The sequence below is a fragment of the Cariama cristata genome, unplaced genomic scaffold (assembly GCF_000690535.1).
Source record: "Cariama cristata isolate BGI_N322 unplaced genomic scaffold, ASM69053v1 scaffold10814, whole genome shotgun sequence".
In the NCBI taxonomy this organism is placed as follows: domain Eukaryota; kingdom Metazoa; phylum Chordata; class Aves; order Cariamiformes; family Cariamidae; genus Cariama; species Cariama cristata.
The window spans coordinates 1-25,075 of NW_009614688.1; the positions used below are offsets into that span (position 1 = coordinate 1).

Here is a 25,075-nt window from a genome sequence, read left to right on the forward strand (position 1 = left end):
GAGAGAACATGTACCTGTTTATTTCATCCCTTCCCGATGGGTCGGGATACAATGTCAATTGTTGAAATAATTCTTGATTGAGCTGAATTGTAAGATGATTTCCAAACCTTCGAATCCCAGATATCTCAGAAGTATTTTCTTCAGCAGACGTTTCCAGTCGTTGTGTTTGTAGTTAAATCCTGGCGTATTGCTGTATAGAGGAACAAATACAATAAATTTCTATGTGTAATAAATATAAATTCCTTCCTGTGACATGCAATAGTAAAGATTATTTCCTTTGTATGCCAAAAGAGAGTGAGTGAGTTCCACTTTTGGCAGCAGTACTGTCAGTTCATAAGTCTTTCAACCCTAACATACCATCCCAAAATACTTTCTTTTAGTGCAGGTTCAGCACCTTGTCCATCTAGATATATATAACATTTGGGAACGGGCCAGCAAGATGATCTGTCCACTCGGGTTCTTCCACTAGATAGATCCTACTTTAAGATGTTGAGTGAATCCCATGAGAACTTATTGGACAGAATTCAAAATAGAAACAAACCCATACTTTATCAGAGTTAAGGTAGCACCTTCTCCTTTTGCAGCAAGGAATGTCACGGAGCTGTTTGTGCTGGTCTGTATTAAGTATTCAGTATGAATAGATACATTTCCAAAAAAAACTTCCATTTGAGCGACAGTTTTATAGGTTGTCTTTAAAGACGTGATGAAACAGCAGTAACTTAATCAGGTCTAAACATATCTGTGTTAGAGCTGAATTAGAATACCAGGAAACTGTTCCTGTATTCTCCCCTTCCTTTCATGTTGTTGTGATCTGCGGGATACGCAGACAAGGCTGTGCTAGGAACAGCGTGTGGGAAGAGCTTTTACATCCATAAGAGCCTTGGCATCTGCTACAGCGGGTGCCGGTGGTTGCAGACAGTACCTATGGACGGCAGCAGGAGCAGCGAGGCAGCGGGGAAGGGGGAACTCCGGCTCACGGAAAGGCACGCGGGGTCTCCTGAGAGCCGGTGATGGACGCAAAGCCTGGAATCAAGCACAGCCCTGCAGGGGATCCTCTCACAAGGGGGAAAGCTGTAGATAAGCCTTCTCATTTTTATTCAGCTTTCCCTTGTGGTTCTGAGTGCTCTCATTTTATTTATCCTGTTTGATATTCTTTCAAAACTGGCTTTTTCTGGTGTTTCAAAGCCTGTCAGTCATCTCTGATGAGTTCTCTGTAGGAGAAGACGGAGGCAGATGCACCCCAAAGCAGTGCTTTTTTCTATGTCCAGTTGCACTTCTCTTCAGCCAGATGCTGTGGTGGGTCTGCTCAAAATGCCCATGTTTCTAGTCTAAGTTTCTTTCTGAGCTCAGCAACCTGTTGCAGAATTGGAGTAAAGCAGAAGCAGTTCTCATTGATACGTAGTGCTTAAAGAAAGTGATGCATGCCCCATATCTGCCTAACTTAGAAAAAAGAAAAAGCTCAATCTTCCCTCAACTCTATCAGATTAATACTCTCAATAATAAATAAAAAAAGTTACAAGAAACTTTTAGGCAACTTTGAGCTTTTCAGGTGCTGTATTCCTAGACAGTGTGAGGAACAGTTTCAACAAGGTCCGTTTGAAGAAATATAAATTTTCACAATGACTGTAGGCAGTTTACCCAGCCCAGATAAGTAAGGTGTGCATTTTCTGTTCTAATTGCTTCAGAATGAGGTGGAATATTTTTTCTTTCTTTTTTTTTTCCTCCCTATGGTTTTACTTCTAAAGGGAACAAAGGGAAGGGGAACAAATTCTGTGGCGTGCTTTTCAGTGGAATAAATGCGAAACGTCTGGTAGGTTATTTTCTGTCAGTCATCATGACAAGAAAAGATAAGGAGACAGAACTGTAGTATCTCCTTTCAAATTTATAGGTTTTACGTAGGAAAATTTAGCTTGAATAATAAAAATCAAAAAAACAACAAAAAACAAAAAAACCCAACAAAACAAAAAACCAACAACACAAAACCCAACCAACCCACAATTCTGAGGCAAATCTAGGATCACAGAAGTGCTCAGATAAGAATATTTTGAAAATCTGTCTTACAGATTTACTCAACCCTTTTTTTTCTTTTTCTTTTTTTTTTTTGTTATTAGGAAAATGTTTTTAACTGCTATATTAGCCAATTACAAGTAAAAAGCAAAGACCTTTTCAAATTTGCTTTACTTGTTATTGTTCCAAAGATCTGCATATGTCCCTGTTGCATACTTACAGAGTATGTAGTCTGTCATACAGCTTTTTTAAACAGGGGGGTAAAACTGTAGGAGTAAAAGGCCCTGTTCTAGAAATGCTGCTGCTGTGCCAGGTGCGCTGTAACTCTCCTCTTTATATGAGTGGAGTTTGATCCTGTCTGTCCTAATCACATTATTGCTGAGCTTTGGGGACTGGCTAAGATTTTGTTTAGCTTTGAAATTCATTTTCCAATGATACTGGCAGTAACAACAATAAAACTTTGCAATGCGTTATCTACTAGCCTCATTACAAGAATGAGGAAAGTAAACAAAGAGGATGACAGGGACCGAGTCACCTGAGAACGCTCTAGAGAAAATCCTTCCGTTCTCAGGCAGCACAGAGAGATGGCTTTGCTGTTTTCCTTTCTGTCTGTCTCTAACAAGTTGTTTATTAAACTTTGTACAAGAAAGCTAGTAAATAATTGGCTGCAGGCAATTTGCTTTGGGTAAGTTTGGTACCACCCTGTCACCTAGAGAGCTGTCAGATGCACAGCCAACAGCATCATTGGCAAGCTGACATCCACGCTCTTCTCCAGGCTGGGTAGGTGGAAGAGTCCTGGATGCTTTGTGCTGGGTTGTTTGCCTAACGGCATGGATCTGGGAAAACCCTAGGGGAAGAAAGAGGTCACTTCTGAATAAAAGATCACGTACAAACAAAATTATCACAGCAAAATTTCATGACTCAGAAATATTAAAATACAGAATTAAAGCCAAAAGAGAGCAGGAACAAGTAACATCTTTATTTTATGACTATCCATTGCACTCTAATGTTTACTTGAACATTGAAATCACAAAGCCCTTTACTTTAAAGTAATTATTCCGAACAAAATGGTTAATTGGCTAATCGCCATCAGTGTAACATGCATATTCCTGAATAGTTACTTTTTTTAGTTAAACCTGCCTCTGCATGTTAAATCCATTCACCTGATTTGTAAAGCTTGAGACACTATTAACAAGATATTGAGGGAATACAGTCCATCATGCAGGCCTCCTAGTAGCAGTCAAGCTTATTGGTGGTGTGAAAGATGAATTCTATCAGAAACAATGAATTTGCATTGTGGAGATGTCCTAGAAGAACCTGTGTTTTAACGTTTGTGACAATTTTTGAGAAGGCCAGTTTTGCTTACTTACATCTTTTAGTCAAAAATAGAGGTAAAAACAGGGAAGGAAAAAAAATCAACCCAAACCCTGGTTCCTGATGTCATAAGACACACAATAATTTTTGGTTTCCGAAACCCTTCGCTCAGTTGCGCTGACCTGTGTACAGAAGCAAAGGCAGTGGGGATGGACGGAGGTGGACCAGAGATGAGTTTGTTGCAAGCACGGGGTAGCATTTGTCGACAATGGTGCTCGGATGCTGGTTTCCTCTGGCTTTATTGCTCTGATTTCTTTCTTCTACTCAGTTATCTTGCTCCATTGCAACTTTCTGTATCTCCATAACTTTCTGATACGCTCAGTAGTGAGGAAACTACTTGTTAATTTTAGGAGTTACTTTAAGATTTACAAGCTTGTGTCTTTGTGAAATGTGTTTTATGAAAATGCTTGGTTTTGATCTTCATGCATAAAATCATAGCTAGGCAGAGGTAATCCCACATACTGGGCCTGTTAGATTCAAAAAACAACAGTCTTTTCAGGTTTGGGCAATGCCAGTTGGCTTTCTCCAGCTCTGCTAGTCGGTGTAGAAGAATGCTCACTCTCCCTGCGACATTGCTTCTTGGTAGCCTCGGATCACCAGAGCTACAGAAAGACTTTGTTGTAAAATCAAGGCTCCAGTCACAGCTTTTTTATGACCAACTTATGAATTTCTTTCATTTCACCTAATTTCAGACAGTGAAAAATTGTATTTCCCTGACATTTTTGTTGGTTTCTCTATTGCAGTGAGGATTTTGTGAATAACTGATGGTAAGGTTGACTTGCCCTCCCCCTTTGCTCCTGTTGCTATATGCTTTATTCACAGGAGTAATTCTGTTGATTTTAATGAAACTTCCTGTATAAATGGGATGTTCATCAACATATTGATGACACAGACCGAGAGTGTTTTAAAGCAATATCTTCTACTGAACACTGGCATGTATAATTTTTTGCCCTACAGATTGGAATCCTGTTCAATGTGGTAATGAACTCTGTGTGTCTGAGAAATGAGTATTTATTAATTGTGCATGAGTATGTGTGTGTATGAGAATATACGTGTCTATGAATGTATAGAGAGGCTACTCTGTACTTGTGCTGGATGTTATTCATTCATTAATGGAACACCCACTGATTGTAATGCTGAGAGCTGCATAGCTGCAGCAAAGAATGATTTGGGATATTTTAATGTGTTTACAGCCTTGTCAAACCACTCTGGAATAAGGAATAAATGTGTTCAGTTTTTTTGCTTTGCAATCAGTGCTCCTTATTAAACACAGTTCTCTCACTGTAATGAAAGAAAAATTAAGTAAACCAATAAAAGCTTATGGATTTAAGGGAATGAAGAATTTCCTGTTTTAATCTGGTAACTTTGTATACTGCATGGTTTTTAGTCTTGTGCGTTTTGCAGTTTTACCTCTGTTTCTTCTTTTTATGTTGTTTGATACAGATAACAGTCCTGGATGAGACATGGACAGTATTCAGGCGGTACAGTCGTTTTCGAGAAATGCATAAAACGTTAAAACTGAAGTACCCAGAGGTAAGTTTTGGTAAAACTTCTTTTACTGAAAAGGGTGGAAGTAGAGACTTGAAAATAAGTTTTTTGGAAGATGTTGACTCAAAGAGGGAGGTAATTTGAGGCAGCCAGCATGGCTTCACCAAGGGCAAGTCATGCGTGAGCAGCTTAGTGGCCTTCTGTGGTAGAGTGACTACATCAGTGGACAAGGGAAGAGCTGCAGATGTCTTCTATCTGGACTTCTATGAGGCCTTTGACAAGGTCCACTACAAGGTCCTTCTCTCTAAATTGGAGAGGTATGGATCTCATGGGTGGACTGTTCGGTGGATGAGGAATTGGATGGATGGTTGCATCCAGAGGGTAGTGGTCAACAGCTCAATGTCCAGGTGGAGATCAGTGACCAGTGGTGTCCCTCAGATCCATATTGGGAACAGTACTATTTAGTGTCTTCATCAATGACATGGACAGTGGGATCAAGTGCACCCTCAGCGAGTCTGCAGACACCACCAAGCTGAGTGGTGGGGTTGACACACCTGAGGGACGGGATGCCATCCAGAGGGACCTGGACAAGCTCGAGAAGTGGGCCTGTGTGAACCTCATGAGAGGTTCACCTCAGAGTCCTGCACCTGGGTTGGGACAAGCCCCGGTATCAATACAGGCTGGGGGACGGAGGATTGAGAGCAGCCCTGCAGAGAAGGACTTGGGGATACCAGTGGATGGAAAGCTGGACATGACCCAACCATGTGCAACTGCAGACCAGAAAGTCAGCCATACCCTGGGCTGCGTCCAAAGCAGCGTGGCCAGCAGGTCGAGGGAGGGGATTCTGCCCCTCTGCTCCGCTCTGGTGAGACCCCCCTGCAGTACTGCCTTCAGCTCCGGGATCCTCAGCACAAGAAGGACATGGACCTGTTGGAGCGAGTCCAGAGGAGGCCATGAAGATGATCCGAGGGCTGGAGCACCTCGGCTGTGAGGACAGGCTGAGAGAGTTGGGGTTGTTCAGCCCAGAGAAGAAAAGGCTCCAGGGAGACCTTAGAGCAGCCTTGCAGTACCTAAAGAGAGCTTACAAGAAAGATGGGGACAAACATTTTAGCAGGGTCTGTTATGATAGGGTAAAGGGTAATGGTTTTAAACTAACAAGAGGGTAGTTTTAGACTAGGTACAAGGAAGAAATTTTTTACCGTGAGGGTGGTGAAACCCTGGCACAGGTTGCCTGTAGAGGTGGTAGATGCCCCATCCTTGGAAACATTGCAGGTCAGGTTGGACAGGGCTCTGAGCAACCTGATCTAGCTGAAGATGTCCCTGCTCAGTGCAGGGGGGTTGGACTAGACGACCTTTAAAGGTCCCTTCCAACCCAAACTGTTCTATGATTCCTCTCAGCCCTATGCTTCCAGTGAGATTGGCAAGCCCTTCAGCGGTTTAAGACTCCAAGGCTGCCAGATACAGGATGGATGTTGCAGGGAAACTGTGGCTCCGTGTGCTGCCTCTAGCCATTAATTCCCTTCGCTGCTGACTGGCATCGTTCCCTGGAGGTTGCTGTTTTGTTCATCGCAAGATCCTTGCAGGCAGATCATGTCATCCTGACAACTCCTCATTTAACAGACGTTGTTCCACAGATACCCTTTTGTAATAGTGGCTTCCAGGTTTCTGCAAAATGGAAAATTGATCTTTCTGATCACCTCGGAGACTCTGGGCATTCAGGATATGAGGAACTGTGCCTGACAGAGCTTTAGTTCACTGGAGTGAGTGTTCGTAGAATTACAGTTCTTGGTCTCCACATCTAACTTTTAATTGTTAACATTTTGCTTCCTTTCTACTTGTTCCCTTGAATATTAAAAGAAATAAATCATTCAAGCAATGAAAGTGATCCCGATTTGAGACTTAGCACAAGTAAAGAAGCCTAGGGCGTATATTCATGGGCAATATATTAAAAAACATGAATATGCTCAAGAAAGAGAGAGATGCAATAATGTGCAAATGCTTTTTTGTTCTTCACTGATGTATTTAAGTGAGACGCTAATTGAGCATGGAATGACCTTGAGTTTTAGAGTAAAATATGTAGATCTGTGTTTTGTGGAGATTCTGGGACTTAAGATCATTCCCATTCCAAAACAGTATGAAAACCAGAAATTGAAACTACCACACATTAAGTATCTACAGAAAAGTTAAAAAAAAAAAAAAAAGGAAAAAAAGGATAAGAAATGAAAAAGAAAATTAGGTCATCTTTTCTGATTATCAGAAAATTTTTAAAGGTAAAAATGAGTTTTGAATGGAAAATTGAAATGTTCTTTTTCCACGAATGCTTTAAAAAATATTACTTGTGAATGAGCATCAGTATCATGGTTTTGATTTGGCTGAATTGCCATTTCCTCTTGGATGTTAGAGTTATAGTCTGTCAACAGTAATATCCTAATTGCATCTAACTCTTGAAAAAACAGCCAGGCAATCATCCAGTTGAAATAGAAAAGAGCCACCTGAATCCCTCTGCAGGCTGATTTTCCCCATTTAGGAAAATGTGTTTGAGTAGGCTTTCTCAGAGTCTGTTATCGGTCCTGACAATACGTTGAGGAACAATTGAATTTGGTGTTTACAGTTATGTCAGAGGGAGAGCAGCTTCTTTCTTGTATGTAGTAATTAGATTCAGGAGGAATCTGATGTTCTTAAAGCCACTATTAAAATGTCCTGTGTGCTGCAGCATATTAATTTCACCTTTCTGAATTGAGCATTTATGATTCGTGGTAGAAATTCAGGCTTTTTTGGTGTTACGGGAGGGAGTGAGGTTTTTTTATTTGTTTTTCGCTTGTTTTGAAGAACCATGAGAACCTGGGAGTGGTATTACTAGGTCAAAATAAAGTCCAGCATCTAAGAGCCTACAACAGAGAAAAAATCCCAGCCTAGAGCAAAGGTATATGGTTTTCTTCATCTTGGAGTCTTCGCAGCTGAAGTTGTTTTCTTTGTAACTAATAGTTCATGATTAATATTTTTCCAGTGGATTTTATCTATATTTTCTGGTCTCTACGCCACTTAGTTTATAGGTATCTTATGTAGGCAATTTTCTTTTGCTGCTTTTTTTTAGCTTCTTCCCCCTGTTGGCAGTCCTGCTTGCAAGGTCAGTACGTTCTCTAGTTTCATGTGCCAGTTTGTCTGTTATTGACATTTCTGTGTTGCCATGTGTCTGTGCCTTAGGTAAACTTACTGAGATTCACATCTAGTACATTAACAGAATTATTGATTTAACTATGCAGATGCATAAATTTCTAATTTCCACATAGGAAATGCATTATAGTATGTTTTATTAAGTTATCCGTTCCCTTCTCAACAATTTTTGTAAGTCGGGGCAAATACCAAGTCTTACAAGTTTGCCAATATAACTTTCCATAAAATATGTTAATCTTTGGAGAAGCATAGTAACATGTTTTGGCTTCTAATATACTTGAAATTGTTTAGTCATGTTACTTTCTGAAACAGTAGATCTATAGCTTTAGTACTACCTTCTTCCAGCCTTTATCAAGCCTCCAGTTCACAACAGTCTTCAACAAATATTCAGTGAGGTTCAAGTATGCGAGTTGTTGCTAAGTGCAAAGCACACGTAAGTTCAGGAGAAGCGAGATGATCACTTGGTCATGTCAGCTACTGCTTTTAGATAGGTACTGGCACTTAAGTACGTGTTTTGGAAACTCTTGCAGCACTGATGATGTCTTCTCTGTTTTACCTAGTACAGGCTGTTGTGTTGTGTCCACTCCTGCTTTGAGACTTAGAGCACCAGAAGGAAATGGCAAGTTTGTGGGCCTAAGAGACCTAGCTAATATGCGGTTGGTTTCTTCTGCTCGTCAGCATTTCTACAAAGTACTGTGCCCTTGTTTATCAGAGGGGAAGAGCACATTGTGTTGGATTAAACGCGTAGTATCGTGCACTGTAGTAAAGATTTGGTGTTTGTTTTCTTTGAAGGAATTTCATTATCAATGTTACATATGTGAGTGATCAATGGCTTCCCATATTTCTACCTTTATTTAAAAGAGCCTTAATTTATGGTAATTTTGGATTAGTTTTGCAACGTGAGTAGGAGTTCAGTTTGGTAAGTTGAAAATCATCTGTCTGCTTCTGCTCATCTGTCATTGACCTAATTTGGGATTCACCATGATGCTAAAATGCATTTTAATACCAAACTTGGCAAAGTTGTGTCCTTATGTTACTGTATATTATTCCAAAGAAACTTGATCCCTAAAAGCAATGTTATCGGAATCCATCAGAGTTGAATTTTGTTTTGCATAGTTCACCTTCCAACTCTAAATTAATATTTATAATGAACAGCGAAAGTACTGTGGACGTGTTTAATGTATGAGTGTCCTGCTTTTAGAAGTGAACTTTACAGCTCATTAGTTGCTCAGCGCTGAGTTACTACATCAGTATTTTAATAATTTGCTGATCTTGCATTTCGTGTTGCTGCCACTGAATTCCCAAAGGAATGTATTGGCAAACTGATTTATTAGGAAGACTTTTTTTTTTGGAAAAAAAAGTATCTCTTTCAGAAGCAGAAACTCTCTCATGTCTTCCAGTCTTACAATGTGCCGTATATTTTATATACCTGCACATTTCTTCTAATGTAATTAAGTGGCTGCTGACAACTGGATATCTAATTGAAATGTGTCACATGCAAATTTTGAAAGAGTGAAGAAGCTGCAGCAGGGTGAGATTGTGCCAGTGCCAGATAAGTACCGAGCATTTAACAGTGCCTATTTTTTTTAGGTCTGCGTGATTGTCATTTGCCCAGCTTCAGCTTTCTTATGCTGCTAGAGTGTTAATGACTCTCTTATTATTTTTTTGAATTTTAATGAAGACCATACTTGGATTTCAGTTGCAGTAGTCTCTGTAATGAATATACTTTTTGTTTGTTATTAGTCAGAAACAGGAGCAAATGGGCTCTTTAATAGGGAAGCGACAACTTTCAGAATAAGATTCTCCTTTTTTTTCCTCCTCCTTCATCTTTTCTTATTAGTTCATGGTTTTGAAATGCTACCAGAGTGCTGGTTTCTGCAGGAAACCTTCCCTTCCTGATCCCTGTCTTGCTGTCAGAGAAAACTCGCTCTCCCATCTCTGTTAGTTCAGCAAGTTCGAGCGATGCACTGCTGTGATGTCCAGTGCTTTCTTCTTAATGTTTTCTTGTCTCTTCCCTCTTTCCAAGGAGAGCAGAGGAATGATTGTCTATTTGTCTTTCACTCGCCAAATCCAAGGTTTATGAAATGCCTCCTTCATGTGGGAGTCCTTAATTCCCACTTGCATCCAGACATCTAAGCCAGGTTTTATGGGGCTTTCACTGTAGGCTCTGCTTACGGATTCCCTGTCAATCTTCTTGAAACTTCTTTCCATGTGCATAAAAATCTCTACGTGGTGTTAAGGAAGCACCTACTATTGAGGCATTTTTATTACTAATAGTGATTCTCAACTTAAAATATTAGTAAATGCATGGAGAGCTGCCAAAGAGAAGCTAAAAGTTATACTTGCATTTATAGATTCATTCATGGAGATAAGGACATATGTATGTAGGCAAGATTTCTGCAGGAGTGCCAAAGCTATTGACTTCTAGCTTTTTTAACAGAATGTAATAATTTGTGTATTTGTATTTGATGTATGGAGGTCTGTATATAAATACATATTTGTGTCTTTCACGGTCTAAGGCACAAAAGGACTGTGTATAATTTTTAAAGAATTTTAGGTCGTAATTGAGCCAGCTTCCCCGTCCGCTGGTCTGGTTTTTGTCATGTTACATGACTGAATGGATGCATAATATCGCTATCTGAAACAGCGAGAATGTCTACATAAACTCCTCTTTTGGGTGACTGCCAGGGGACGATCTCCATTTTCTTTTTAAGTGGTCTCTACATCCGATGCTCTTGATAAGTAATAAGTGGAAGAAATCTTCAACATGAAGTACTGGCACAGATAATGGTGAGGGGATGAGTTTGAGGTGAAGCCATGAATTTTAGGAGAGCATCCTTGGATTCTGGAAGAGATCACTGACCGAGAAATGCAATTTTTGACTAACTTTCAAGACATGGTTGGTGGGGATTTGGGGATTTTTATTCTTCCCCCTCCCCCATGGTCTCAAGGATAATTGGGCAATTTCTGCATATGTTTGTAATTATTAAATTACTTCTAAAAGCCTTATCAGAGATGTAGAGTTCTTCCTCCTGAGGAAGAATACCAATAGAGAAGTTAAACAGGACCAGAGCGGTAAGGCAGCAGACTTGTGCAGAGCACTTCGGGCAGCGTTTCGACTGGGATCTTGGCTGGCTGGCTGCTCCCATTCTGCATTGTAACTGTGCAGCTGTAGCGTTTCATTAAATGTAAAATTTATGTTAATCTCCTGGGATTACTTTGAAAGGGAAAAGGATGAGGAAGCAGTAACTTTGAGGTACTTGGCTTGCAAGGCTGGCGAGCCAGTTGTCGTGTAACTAGTGAGCTCCTGGAGCTTGGGAGCTGCTTTGGCAGTGGAAGTCAAAAGCTTGTTGCGTTAGAGCTGGCCGGCCTGAAGCTCTGCTGGTTTTACCATTGGATTTTCTCATTTACTGGCATCAGTAACTTTAATTAATATATAAGATTTAGGTGGTGTGCTCACATTGAATGCAAAATTCTGGACATTTGGATGCTTCTAGTGTTCAGTTGTAAGTAGTGTAAGGCACTATAGCTGTAAGTAACTCTAACTAAAAACTTCTAAGATGATATTTAAAATGAGTTTGCTGTGAAACCTGCAATGCTTATGCCAAAGCCTTTGTGCTGCAGTGACCAAAGTTCCAATCCATTCACAAGTTCAATGATTGTTGAGATTGATGTTTAGAAACTCTTGTGACCAAGCAATTTAAAACCACGGGTTACATGTACTAGAGCAGGATGTAGCATATAGTAATGAACATGGTGGTGCAAATCTTGCTACAAAATGCTATCTCATTATTTTAGAAAGTTTAGGTTTGTCTGTATATGGATTCTTAAGTTCAGGTTCTTTCAGCCTCTAGGAACTGCAAGACCCTTAGTAAGCATAGTCTATGACAATATTTTAAGATTTATTTCTGTATTTGAAAATTTGATCCAGTGAAGAAATACACTTGTTGATGTGTTCTGCCTGAACTGGAAGAATGTTTCTGCATATCATCTAGCAAATTTGGATTTTTTTTTTTGAATAATCAAGAATATGTACTTGCAGTTTTGTTTTTATACAATGGAAAAATATAATGCCAAATTTACTGTGACAACCTTAGGGCGAACACTAAGAATGCATAAACAGTTTAAACCTTTTTTTTTTTTCGGAAACTGTATATTTGGGCACAGATTAAAATGAAAATTTTTTGCAACATTGGTGTGCTTGTAAATGGCAAATGCCATGATGTGCATTAAAATAATGCCTGTGGCAGAATTATAAGTATATAGAAAAGCATTTAGAAAGTAATTTTTGAAATATAAATCCTAAAGTAATGGCAGACCTTAATTTTTACTTTCTAGCCTGGAACTTTGCTAGCCGTAGTAATGTATCTTTCCATAAATATTGAAAGAAAAAGAAAGTAGTAATTTTTAGAATACGTGTCCGTGTATAAACCTTATAATACTGTTATTCAAGCATGTGATTATAGCCTTCACCTTTATTCAGTACAAATTATAGTAATTATGGTATAGATAGTTTTAACATTCATATTCTTGTCACCTGTAACAGCCAGGAAGTACGTACACAGGGAGCGTACTTTGTCACGTAGACGTTTCCAGCTTCCATTCCCCGTTATGGTATGTTCAGAGCGTTATGAAAGCCTGCTGGTTTATATACGTAGTACTTCCTTATCAGCTGTTGTTTGCAACTAGCTACAGAAGTGATTTAAGAGGTATATCCTTAACTAATCCTTCTGGCCTTTCTTTCTGCAGCATGAGACTTTTGGCTGCTGCTATTTTTAAATTTTAGAACTTTGCTCAGTATGTCAGTCTACAAATGAACAGGAGAATTTGTTCCCGTAAGTATAGTGTGAAAAACATCACTGCTAACCATGTCATGTAGTTCAGTGTGAGTTTGAATAAATACAGTTCCCTGTAGTCCATGTGGTCCCGCTGAATTCAGTTACTAACTAGGACTGGAGCATCTGAGACATGGCAAACCCCTTGGCGTATTTGCTTTCAGCATAATACACGATTCCCAATCTATTTCTATCAGGGAAAATGAATTCAATGTGTGAGTTTCTTGTTGTAAAACTGAATCTGAATGTGTAAGAGCCTTGTGAAAGCCCAGCTTTGGGATTAATTTGTGATTATTGTTGTTTTGGGTGCTAGATTGGTGCACCAGAGTTTTCTTGACTTGGTACAGGCGATTCTGCAGAAACACAAAGTCTCTCTCCTCCTTCCCCTTCCTCCCTCCTGGGTTTTGGTCAATGATGAGACCTGGTTGCTTTGGGTTTTTTTTTTTGTCTGCCCTGAGCTGTGAGACCTGTGAGTTTTGAAACGGTTCTCTGGGAAAATACCATTAGCTTTATAGGTCTTCTGATAAACTCAGCGTGAGACGGGATTAACCTGCAGGCAGACATCAAAAGCCAAGTTTCATAGCTTGTGTTGTGCAAAAGTCTTATACGTTAATAATGTAGAAATTGAAAAAAGAAGCATTTGGAAAGGGGTGGGTCCTTCATCTCATAATTCACGAGCCATTTGACAGAATAATTGCTTTGATTATTTGATAGTCTGATTCTCAAGGCTCTGCTCAATTATCTAGTGGATTTGCATAATATCAAAATATTCATGTTGTTTTTATCAGTAAAATAATTTTGGTTGGATAACAGCTATCTTTGAGAGAGGAATGCCTCTGAGAAGAACAATTCCTAGACAATGTACCTTGAGGTTTAGGTGCTTACTGAGATTCACCCATTTCTTAGCTGCTCCTGAATGTCTGTAGGCTTGGGGCATGCCTTAGGCTGCAACCCCGTGTCTCTGTTCTCTTCCTGCTTCGTGAAAAGCAGAGGGGAGGATTGGAGTTTTTGCTGTTTCTCTCTTTTATTAATGATTACCTTGCTTTGGAGGACTTTTAAGACTTGTGCTCCATTAATCATTAGGTGTTATTGACAGTCTCGCTGTCTTCTAAGGGTTTTGTGAGGAACAGCTTGTTCTCTCTGTGTTGGTCAGGGATATGCTGCTAGATTGAGTAGACTTTTCAAGTAGAATCCTTTGGTTTCACTTGATTTAGGATACAACGACCCAGCTCTAAATCTAGTTTTTGTGAAACTACCCAGGCTAATTTTGAACAAATAGCATAGATAGTAGCAAAAATTATCTGATTCCAACTGTGCTGCCTGTTGCATTTTTTTCCTTACACATTTAGACAGTATTACTGACAGAACTGCAGATGTGAAACTGTATCTGATAAACTTGATTCACTGCCTAATCTGGAGGATTATACCAAGCTTCTCTCAAGCTTCATGTGGTGGCTTTTGAGCAGGATATTACTGGGCTGTCCTCTCTTTGGAACCACTGGGAGGGTGAACAGGGAAACACAGGGTGCAGATTTTGCAGTACAGTAAGAATATTCAGCTGTTTATTTTGGCATTGCTGTATTAAGCAAATGAGGGATTTGTTATCTAAATGGGATTGAGATAAAGCTGACTGTTAACTGATGAAGGCCCCATTCGGATAAGACTGATATAGTCTGCAAGAAAGAAAAGCTCCTGAAAAAAAGGTTTCCCCCTTTTGTATTTGATGACAGTTGTTACATGTTTTAATATACATTTATGGCTTATGGTTTATCTAGCTGCTCTTGAAGACTCAAAGATTATATGTATTTTATGCTGAGGTGTTGACCTTGTCATTCGTGCTTTTGGGGTGTAAAGGTTAAATTGAAAAACGGTTCCTTGTCTCCATAGACTCCGTTTGTGTTCATTATGGAGAGATCGGTGCCTTCACGTGGCATTTCAGAGCATCCGAGGTGGGTCTCCTGCCCTGAACCCTCCCACTGGAGGATCCTACACCGCTGCCAGGGAGCAGCGAGATGGGGGCTGTTCCCCAAGGGAAGAGCAGCCGGGAGCTGAGGGTGGTCGCAGCAGGGACCTGGGTGGCCAGGGCATGGCCCGACAGTGCCCGAGCAGGGTCAGGATATAGGTGGTAGCATCATATAGCGGTTGACAGTCGGGGATTGGCAAGGCGAGGTGTCAAGTCAGGTCTGGGGTCCATCTGAGAGAGGCCAATTACTAGTGAAATGCTGAGAGCCACTCATTTTAACTGCAGTGTTCTGTTGTAAATATCCCCCTTTTTAGTACAAGTTAGGTCAGTTAAATGGTCAATTTGCTTTAAAAGAAAAAAAAACAGAACCAAAAAACCCACACCAAAACCAACCTTATGGTTAGCATTGTGACAATCTACTAAAGACACATTTTATCTAAGGATCTTTTATAAATATTAGTTTATCACACCTGCTAATGAGCTTTCAGACTCAACATGGTAAAAATAATACTGTGCTTCTTAATTAAAAATGGGTTGACTTTAGAAGAAAGGAAGAAAACAAATTTCTTAAACCTGTGCTGCTGATAGTATAGTTTCTAAATGAGTTTCTAAAAGCCTTTGCTTTTGTATTCACAATGAGATCTTCCTATAAGGCTCTCAGGCTATTTTCTTCAGTGCTGTAATGTAAATACATTAAAAAAAAAATAAGTCTGGAAGAATCTTTTACCATCTGTCTCTGCAACACAGAACATACAGAAGGCTCCATCTCACAAGAGAGAATTGTCTATCCCGCTACAGAGCCCAAAGCAGGAAAGCCCAAGCAGTAAAATTTATTAGACATCCCTGCATGACAAAAATCAATAAAATACAATCTCTTGTGGTTTAATATGAAAATAAACATAAAGAAACAGTGGCTCTCAGGAAGAATATTGAGGTGGAGGTATAGAATTGAAAATGTCAAGAGGAGAAGACTGAAAGTGGAGGATGTTGTCCGGTTTACTGTAGGGCGTATTTCGGAACCAAAGCCAGGAATAACAGTGCAGAGGGCAAGCTGTCTGGCCACGTCTGAAAAGCAAAATTCGTTATGTTGATGTGTGAGTGCAAGTGAGATGAAAAAGCACACTTCTCATGGATGCCAAACTTCAGGAGCCTGCATTAAAACATCCAATTAATTCATGTTTATCTGTAAATGGTTACGATGCTGTGAGTGATAAAAAGAATCAAAGCTACGGTTCTGTTTGGCCAGTTCTGTATTGAATCTATTATTTTTCTATCATGCTTAGTCATAGGTACTACTGGGTATTAATGGTACTTTAATGATTAGTGGTGTGCAGTGCTGTCAGCAGTGTGGGCACTCTGAGGCTATTTGAGTGTACACTCTGTATTTTCTGTGAAATACTTAAAATTTCTTTCAAACTGCATCTGAACACTGCATGTCCTAGACTTGTTATGTCTTTTTTTGAAAACAATTACAGCAAAGCTTTAGCAGTATTTTAAATCCTTAAATTGCTTAACGTACATTAAATTCTAACCCCAATTTTATTTTTATTTTTAAATTAGGGAATACGTAAGAATAGCTTTATTTTAAAGTTCAGTTAAATTTTGGAATAGTACCAATATTGTTAAAGTAATGGCAAACTACTGTACTACAGAGTTTTACATAGATATGTAGAGTAGCATAATTTCCATTCTGATTGTACCTGAAGGCTCTTATGTGCTACAAGTCATTGTAAGGATACTGTAAAAAAATAAGAATTCATGTGGTCTTTTAGCTTTCCCCTGCTTTCCTGGGTCACTAAACCTTGTGTAGGTAGAGCAGAATCACTCGTACACGGACTGTGATATAGTGCTTGTTGGGGACAGAAATCTGACAGCCTTCTAGAGAGCATCTGACAGACAGTAAACGTGAAATTACTGACACGTAATCCAAACCCAAATACTTGCAGTAGTTAAATGCATCCTTGTTTTCTGCCCTGCCCTGAATAATGATACTGACTTTGATACCACAGCATTTTAATCGAGTGTGTCTTTGCGTTTTCCATGTATATGTGGTATATACATGCGTCTTGCTTTCTAAGCATTTGTCTTCAAGTGCTTGATCAAGAAATTTTATGGTACTTGGAAACAAACATATGTTCTCACCCACCATTGTGACTCTAGGAGCTGAAGAGCAGTACTGAATAGGGTATTGCTCGTGAAACTGATAGTAACAGTGATCTTTCTGGTCCCCGTAGTTGCTTTTTCTGTCCTTCAGATTCAAAATCCTTTGCCAAGCATGCTCCTGAAGAAGTATCTTTTAAGTTTATTACGTTTAATTAGTGGTCTGTCATTTTAAGCTTTACCTAGTGACAACAGTGATAGTGGGAGGAAAATCCCAAATTTGTACGAGGCTTACAGCTAGTTTTTAATTGTGTGATAAAGCAGCTAGTTTTGTAATGTCTGTAAGACTAGACATAAGTGAAAATTTATGTATAACCTCTGTGACTATCAGTCACTCTTACTGTCAGAGGGGGGACTAAGTAGTTCCTTTTAAGCTTCCCGTTTGCGTACTTGCACTGCGTTTTCTCTGGTTTTATAATTTTAAGTGACGCAGAAGACTAGCTAACTTCTCCTTGTAATCAGTCCAGTTTGTTGCGAGAGTTGCTGCTTTATATCTATAACAAATCAAACTTAGAGGCGTACTGCGTATTTGTTTGCAGGTGTATTTCTCTGTGACAGCTGTTCTTTAAGACCATGAGATCTGCCATTAATTTTGAGTAGTCAGAAAGGCATCCATCTAGTCAGCAGTAGAAATTATTGCTGGTCTTTGATGAGTTTTCATTATTAGCATTTCTCAAAGCAAGGGTGACTGAAATTTATGGCATAGGTTGGCCACGTGAGATGGGGATGTTTCATAAATGCTGCCAGATGTCACTAAGGTGAGCTCATACGCAATGGGCAAATCTTTTGGGGAAGAGCTGTTAAAACTGCTAGGGCAAATTCTTCTCTCTGAACTTATCTCTGGTGCTTCAGTCAAATGGTGGTGTGACCTCTTGGTGTGCGGTTGAAGTGGCCCGACGGCCAACGTGGCATTGGTAGGAATGCAGTGTGGAACCGGGCAAGGCTGTATGCAGCCACAGCGAGGATGGTGTCTGCTGCCTGGCCCGCCTTGTACTATTGCAGGGACAATTCCTTAACCTTGCTAGAAATCCCAGTGGGAAGATAGTGAATCAAATCCCAAATAATTTTTGAAAGGAAAATAAACCCCATAGAGAGCACTAGAAAATTCCTTTTTTTACCTTCTTTTTGAGAAGTGGAATTTGAGCCATGCCTTGATGAAGATTGATTAATGTGTTGAGCTTTGATGACATGACCTTGCAAACCCAGCAGTTGTTGCCATTTCTTTAAAGAAATAACCAAGCACCGTGACCTGAGATGACATGAAAAAAATTAATGTTTAGTTTGCAAAATCATGAGCTGAAAGTGTAGACAGTATGTGTTAAACTTGTCAATAGACTCTCTAGGTCAGCACGTACCCTTGTCTTAGACAATGGTCGGCCACGTGGTACTGGTATTTTTCCCCCAGAGACCTCTATCTTGGGCAAGGGGTAGGCGAACAAGGGAGCAAAATCAAGGTTGAAAGGATGTGGTATGTTACAATTTTTTCATGCTTATTTTCCAAATACATCTATGAATCATATTTACTTATTTTTTATTTGGTTTTGACTGGTTTACATGTGAGAACTCTATCCTTTGGGTTGGTGTATGCTGTTTCTGCACCATCTTATTCTGCCTTTCTACAGCCTGCATAGAGAACTTGATATGTTTTCTTTGCCATTTGGGCAAATTTTTGTTCCTCTTCCCTTGGTTGATAATCCTGAGCTATGCAGGTAGCGGTTTATATTTTGAAAGATGCCCTGGCTATATTAGTTTCCAATTTTCATAAGAGATATTAGAATCCCAAAGCTGCATAATTTTTTAAAACTGTGAAAGGTTTGCATGAAGTTTGTTACATCCTATCACTCATTTTTATAGTTACTCTGTATTTAAATGCTATCGTACTGCTTATAATGAACAAAATGATGAAGTAATTTGTCAAATATTATATTGACCGTCGTTTATAGCTCTATTTCGGTATGTTATTATTCCGACTAGTCTAGAAATTGCTTTAAGGAAAAGAAAAACACCCCTGTAATGCCAGGTAATTTCTTTGGCTGCAGTTAATTTGATTTTTTTTTTTTCAATAGCAGGAGGCAGACTAAATGGAGTTAAAATGATGCGATAAACAGTGGCCTCCACATCTCACCGTAGCTCCAGAAATGCACATTGAGTCTAGGTCAGCCTGCTTGATTAAAGGAGAAACTCGGATATGAGAACTCTCAAACCTGTTTGATAATTACAGATGATTGTTTGATAGGCAGGTGGGCACAATTCAAAGACAGTGAGGCACAGTTAGTAAAATGCAAAAGAGAAATCTTTGGTGCTCAATCCTACTTGGTAATTTTGCATTGTCAGAGGGAGGTTTCAGGGAGGTTCACAGGAGATTAGATTTTCTTTTTTGTGTTCTTATCCCTCTTCAGTGACAGATAAAGTTGAAAAGTTCTTTGGAGAAACAGTTATGCCTGTCTGAGGAAGGTAACTGGCAAGTATACCAGATCTTAAATGTTCAAAGAGAGTTACCCAGAATTAGAGACAGCAGAGCTGTGAGAACTTGTGCATCAGAGAAGATGCTCATGTATTGGTGAATCCAGAGAAGATGATCTGTGTGGCTTAGTCACAGCATCCAGACTTTGCGGGGACTCGCAACAGAACTGCATATATTTATGGGAGGAGATGTAAGTGTTTGTGCTTCTTGGCATGTCTTAGTGCCAGTATGGCAGAGGAATGATGTAGAGGAGGTACCTATTTATATATGGGTGTTGCTCCAGGGAGAGAAGTAGGAAAAAGGCAAGGAATTGTAGCCAGTCTGAGTACAGCAGGGAAGTTACAGAATTGCTTCCCTGGCAGGTTAACCCTAGGAGAGTCTCCAGTACTCTCTGGCCTCAATGGGATGTGTTCTGGAAGGGATAAAGTAGACCTGGCTCACTGAGCTGCCTGCACTAGGGGCCAGGCAAAAAGCAATGTGCAAATCAGGAGTTGCTCCTGCTTAGCCAGAAATGCAAAGGTTAAACCAGTTCTGTGGGCAGTTGAACCTTTGGCGTCTGTGCAAGGAGGATGGAAAGCAGGAATAAGAGAGTAATCTCATGTACATGGGGCAAAACAACTTCCTCTTTGAGAAAAGGCTGTACTGTAAAGGGATGGGAAACCACGCTGTGGCATAAGTTGTATTCAGGATGCACTAGAAAAAAGATGCCTAACCCCCTCCCAAAAACAAGACTTCGGTACATCACTCTTCGTTATGGCCTCTCTTGTATTTCTAAGAAGGGAGTTACTTGTTGACTGATTTATTTAGGATTTTTCAGAGTAGACTCTGTCCAGGAAGGAAGAAGATGCTTGTTCCTTTGTGTATGTTTGAGCGAGATCCAGGCACTGCCGCCTGTAGCAGCAAGGAGAGACGACAACAGAAAGCTGGAAGCCTTGCAGCTCTGATGGAGGAGCTGAGAGACAGCAGAGATGAGCCTAGAGCAGCTCCTTGGGTCTCAGAAACATGACAAAGACCTGGGGAGCAGTGGGGCCAGAGCAGAGGCTGCTTCCCTGCAAGCTGGTGAAGGACTGTCTGTGTTAGGTTGGTATCAGGGACCTTCTGCGGGGCCTCTGCAGGGACCCCGTGCTTAGGAGGAGGGTTGCGTACAACCGTTTTCCAGTTCTCTTTCCTGGTCCTTTTTTTCTTTGGTTTGGGAGGTTAATTATCCTTGTTTGGTTTTGTAATAAATGATGGCTTTTGTTGCAGTTTAAAAGCTGTTCGTTCTTCTCCAAGGAGTTCACTACGTTAGAAGGTTGACATGAGTCCACCTCAGAGCTTTGGCTGATCCTTAGTTGCTCAGATATCCTGCCTCTGAGAATATTAAATCTTTCTCCTCTTCTGGCAGATAGTAGAGAGGATGATGTGGGAACAGGAATTCTGATGTGGCAGATGGACAGTGGAGTAAGAAAAAGAATTAGGTAGGTCATGGAGGGGGAGGGAAAGCGTAGCAATAAAATAGAGATGAGACGGGAAGTGGGGGAGAACATGTTGGAAGAGATGGAAAATGAGGGAAAAGAGAGAATATTAGAAATGGAAGAGGAAAAGCAGGTGACAAACTGAATATCCAGAAAATAATCCCCTAGATATTCCCTCTCCTTGATTAGTTGATAGTGAAAAATACTGTCTTTAATCTTTCTGTCTTCTGAGGGCATCGCTCACCTATAGCGTATGTTTCTGGGAAGCACTGTAGGGTTTACATGATGGAGGACTAAGTTATTACTTTTTTTAAAGGAGAGTAAATTTAGAGTTTTATTCACTCATATTTGGGAAAACATCATTTGAACTTTAAATAGTTTGAGCTATGTCACCTGAAAATGTGACTTAGGTAGTTTTTAAGTCATTTTATTGGTTTCTTTTTTAGTGGATAGTATATGTTTAGATGATTGATCTCTGATTTTTTTTTTTTTTCAGTATATATAAAGTAGACTTTAATCTGTTCATTAAGTGTTAACTTTTTCCCTTTGCCTAAGGCTCTCTTATGAACTTGTGTAGAATAGGTGGTTTATTTCAGACAAAGTACCGGTATAAATATAGAAGTTAAGCTTTTTTTTTTTTCACTTTGTTGTCAAATCCCTAAATATTTAGTGCAAGTTCCTAGTTAAGAACACAGCTTTTGTCCAATTTCTTTAGACTCTTGGAGTCTTAGTACATCTTGAAGTTGAGGCTTAAGTTACTTTGTTTAAACTTCAAAAACTAAAAGTAGGACAGTTTTTTCTTTCATTACTCACTGCAGAATCAAGTCAGGTGCAGCCACACCGGCTGCAAAACCATGCCACATTCTTCTCTTTGATTTTTCTCATCTGTGACAGAGATTTCTGGTACAAAGGATCAAGTGTCAGACATGCCCTTTGAAAAATGAGAAAATTCAGAGTTGTAAAAGTAACATGAGAGTTAAAGACGACTGACTTTTTAATTTAGTAGTTAGCATTTCCTTAATTTTCTTTTTCCCCCTTTTCCCCCCCATTTAAATATATCAAAACATTGAAGTACAAAGAGAATTTGAGATGAAAGATTAAAGATGACTCAGTCTCCATCAATGTCTGCCCTGTTTTTCTTCTTCTTAAAAAAAAAATATCTTTTGCCATATTGTAGGCACTAAAACGTAGATGTTACCCACGAGAAATAATGAGATGTTTCAATCCTGTAGATTTTTGCTTGATGTCGGAAAATGGCACTTTTTTTAATGTTTAGGGAGCATACCACTTCGAACAATTTCACGCTTCAGAAGTGACAAGCCTACGAGACTGTATTATGTAGTATTTTACTTTGGTCCACTATATATTGAAATATCATCTGCAAAGTACTGTACAAGACTTTTTATTAACATGTTATGTTCCACTGTACCATAAAACCCCTGAACTGAATTAAATCCAGCAGGTCCCTAGCAAACTTCAATTAGTGTCAGTGGAGAGTCTCCAACTGAATATGATTGAAATTAAATGACACCCTTCAAATGCAGACAGCTTCGTTTTCTAAAGGTCCTGAAATGAGAGTGCACCGGTCCTAGGCAGAGCCTTTCGTGGTTTTAGAGCCTTCATTTTCACACTCTTGGTTTCCTAAAGGCCGGTCTCCAAATTTGCATCACTTCCTGGGGCTCAGTAGTTGAAGGCTATGAAGATGTATGATTTCACTTTGAAAGAGTGCGCTTCCATATGGATGTTACTAGGTATATGCTGTTTCCAGAAGCAGGTGAATCTTGAGGTCAACGAGTTGTACAGGAGATAAAATAGGTGACTAAAAAAAGGGTCCCCTAGTGTTCTGCCATCTACTCTTACCAGCATTAAGCGTCTGCCGATAACCTTGCTGAAACCAGTCTTCTGGCTGAAATGTGAGAGAAGAGTAAGAATCCATTAAGCTGTTTACACTGTACTAGAATAACACTTGCTAGGTATGAAGCCCCTTCCCCTTGAGGACTGGACCTGGTACCATCTAAACTTGATCATACTAATCTCAGAAATACTGTAGCATGGTAGGTAATTATAATTTCTTACAGATAAGGTTGTTGAGACACAGACAAATAACATGTCCCCAAGTAATAACAAGACCCAGAAATAAAACACAGCCTGTATTTATTATAAAAAAATGAGAAGGTAAATTGTAAATGGCTGTTTGCCTCTCCCTAAGACTGGTACTGCCTAGCAACAATTGCTAGATAGGATAAACATCATTAAGCGTAAAAAGTTTAGTGCCTAAAAGACATCAGCAGTGCTGATGTGGAGTCTTGAGGTGTCTCCGTACTATTTTAAAATATTATCTGGCTTTGCATTTTGGGTCTAAGAGTAATCCCAGCCTTGCCCATGGTATGTGTGTGCATGCCTGTGCACACCCCTATGTATGTAATGGAATTTGTATTGCCGCAAAGCTATAATTAAGAATAGTACAGAAATGCTTCTGCAACCAAAATAAAAAGTGCAACTCTTGCGCACTACATACAGAAGCTTCTCAGGAAATCATTCCAGCTCTTTCCTCCTGTCGAGCTGGGGAATATGCCTCTTCGACAACCTCAATGACACCAAGCTGGGCGGGAGTGTTGATCTGATGGAGGGAGGGAAGACTCTGCAGAGGAGCCTGGACAGGCTGGATCGATGGGCCGGGGCCAAGTGTGTGAGGTTCAACAAGGCCAAGTGCCGGGTCCTGCCCTTGGGTCACAGCAACCCCATGCAACGCTACAGGCTTGGGGATTCTATGGTTCTGTAATTTCCTCTGACAGAAAACACATCACCTCACCAGCAGCCCTAGAAAATGACAAAGCATCCCTGCTGAAGAAGACTGACTGCCAACCGCTTTCGTTGCCGCTGCAGCGAGGGGGACGGGAGGAGGGGCGTGCTGCAGAAAGTGCAGGGAAGTAGAACCATTTACCTGCCATGCTACCCGTAGACCCTCACCGTGATGCCTTGTATTGCCGCAAAACGCTCATCTTGTAGTCAAGGTGTGACCCTTGAAGAATTCATTTGAGCCAGAGGGTACAGAGCCATTTAATTCTAAAAGAATAATTTATACTCCTGAATCTGGATAGTGTGAAATTCTCTTACGGTGTTTGAGCCAAGGCAAACATTTCCATGCAAAATCTACACCTGCAGATCTCTTACATATTTAAGTGACAGAACAAATGCGGCTCAGTCACAAACTGTGCCATGTGCATTAACCTGTAGCAGTGGCAATATCGTCGGAAGTTACTGTGCAGTTTCTTAAAGGCGTTGTAGCACTACTAATAACAAAATCTGAATTTATTGAAATATTTGCTACTCCAATTTGGCATAAATGGGTAAGGTATTTTAAATAAACCTCAAAATTCTCTTGAATCGTGCATTTCTGAATCGCGCCCAATTACATTCAGAGTCTGTACGTCAAATGATACATCAGGAAGGAGGATCTTTATAGACAATTGTCGCAACATTTCCCATTACTTCAGTGTATTACTGTTTTTTTTTCTTTTTTTTTTTATAAGCCAAAATTATGACAAGATGAGAACATTTTATGGTCACTGAATATTTGTGGAACTCTTGCACCAACATATTTTTTCCCACGCTAAAGGAGTAACTTTGTAAGTCAGAGTGACAGACATCAGTGGTGTATAGATATAAGCACACCACCTCTCGTAAATACACTAATACTGTATTTTTATATAAATATACTACAATGGACCAGCTTACTGTTATGGTGGAATTACACATTCACATAGAGGACTGCATAATTCACATTGCTGTATGAACGGTTCTAGTTCTCGTGTTGCAAAGATAATTTTCAAGCTGCAAGCTGGGTGGAAACCGATGCTGTCATGTCTGCGTTAAGTGTTAGAACAGCCTGAAACTCAAGCCTGGAGAGTTTTGAATATGTCTTTTTTTCATTTTGGTGGGGATTAGAGTCTTGGCATGTAGTGGAGTAGAAAGCGTTGGAGTTTCCAAGAGTTGCTGAAGTGATGATGAAATCTATGGCTGGAGGTTTTTCTGTCATATAGCTGGGTGGTCATCTGTTGTATGACAGAAGTGATCTCCGTTTTTTATTTGTGAGATGGACATCTGCCAATTATTTTGCTAAAAGAGGAGCGAGCCAGAGGACCTTTGGGAAAGA

The 25,075-nt window shown here is 39.9% G+C and overlaps 1 protein-coding gene across 1 annotated transcript in view; it reads left to right on the top strand.

Annotated features, from left to right (window-relative positions):
* Positions 1 to 4,824: 4,824 nt before the first annotated feature.
* Positions 4,825 to 25,075, top strand: part of LOC104161183 (kinesin-like protein KIF16B) — a gene marked incomplete at its 5' end in the record, with an annotated part of 38,905 nt that continues 18,654 nt past the window's right edge. Inside the window, one exon of the mRNA XM_009699519.1 lies at positions 4,825 to 4,914. Coding sequence (XP_009697821.1) covers positions 4,825 to 4,914 — 90 coding nt within the window. The remainder of the gene's footprint in view (positions 4,915 to 25,075) is intronic.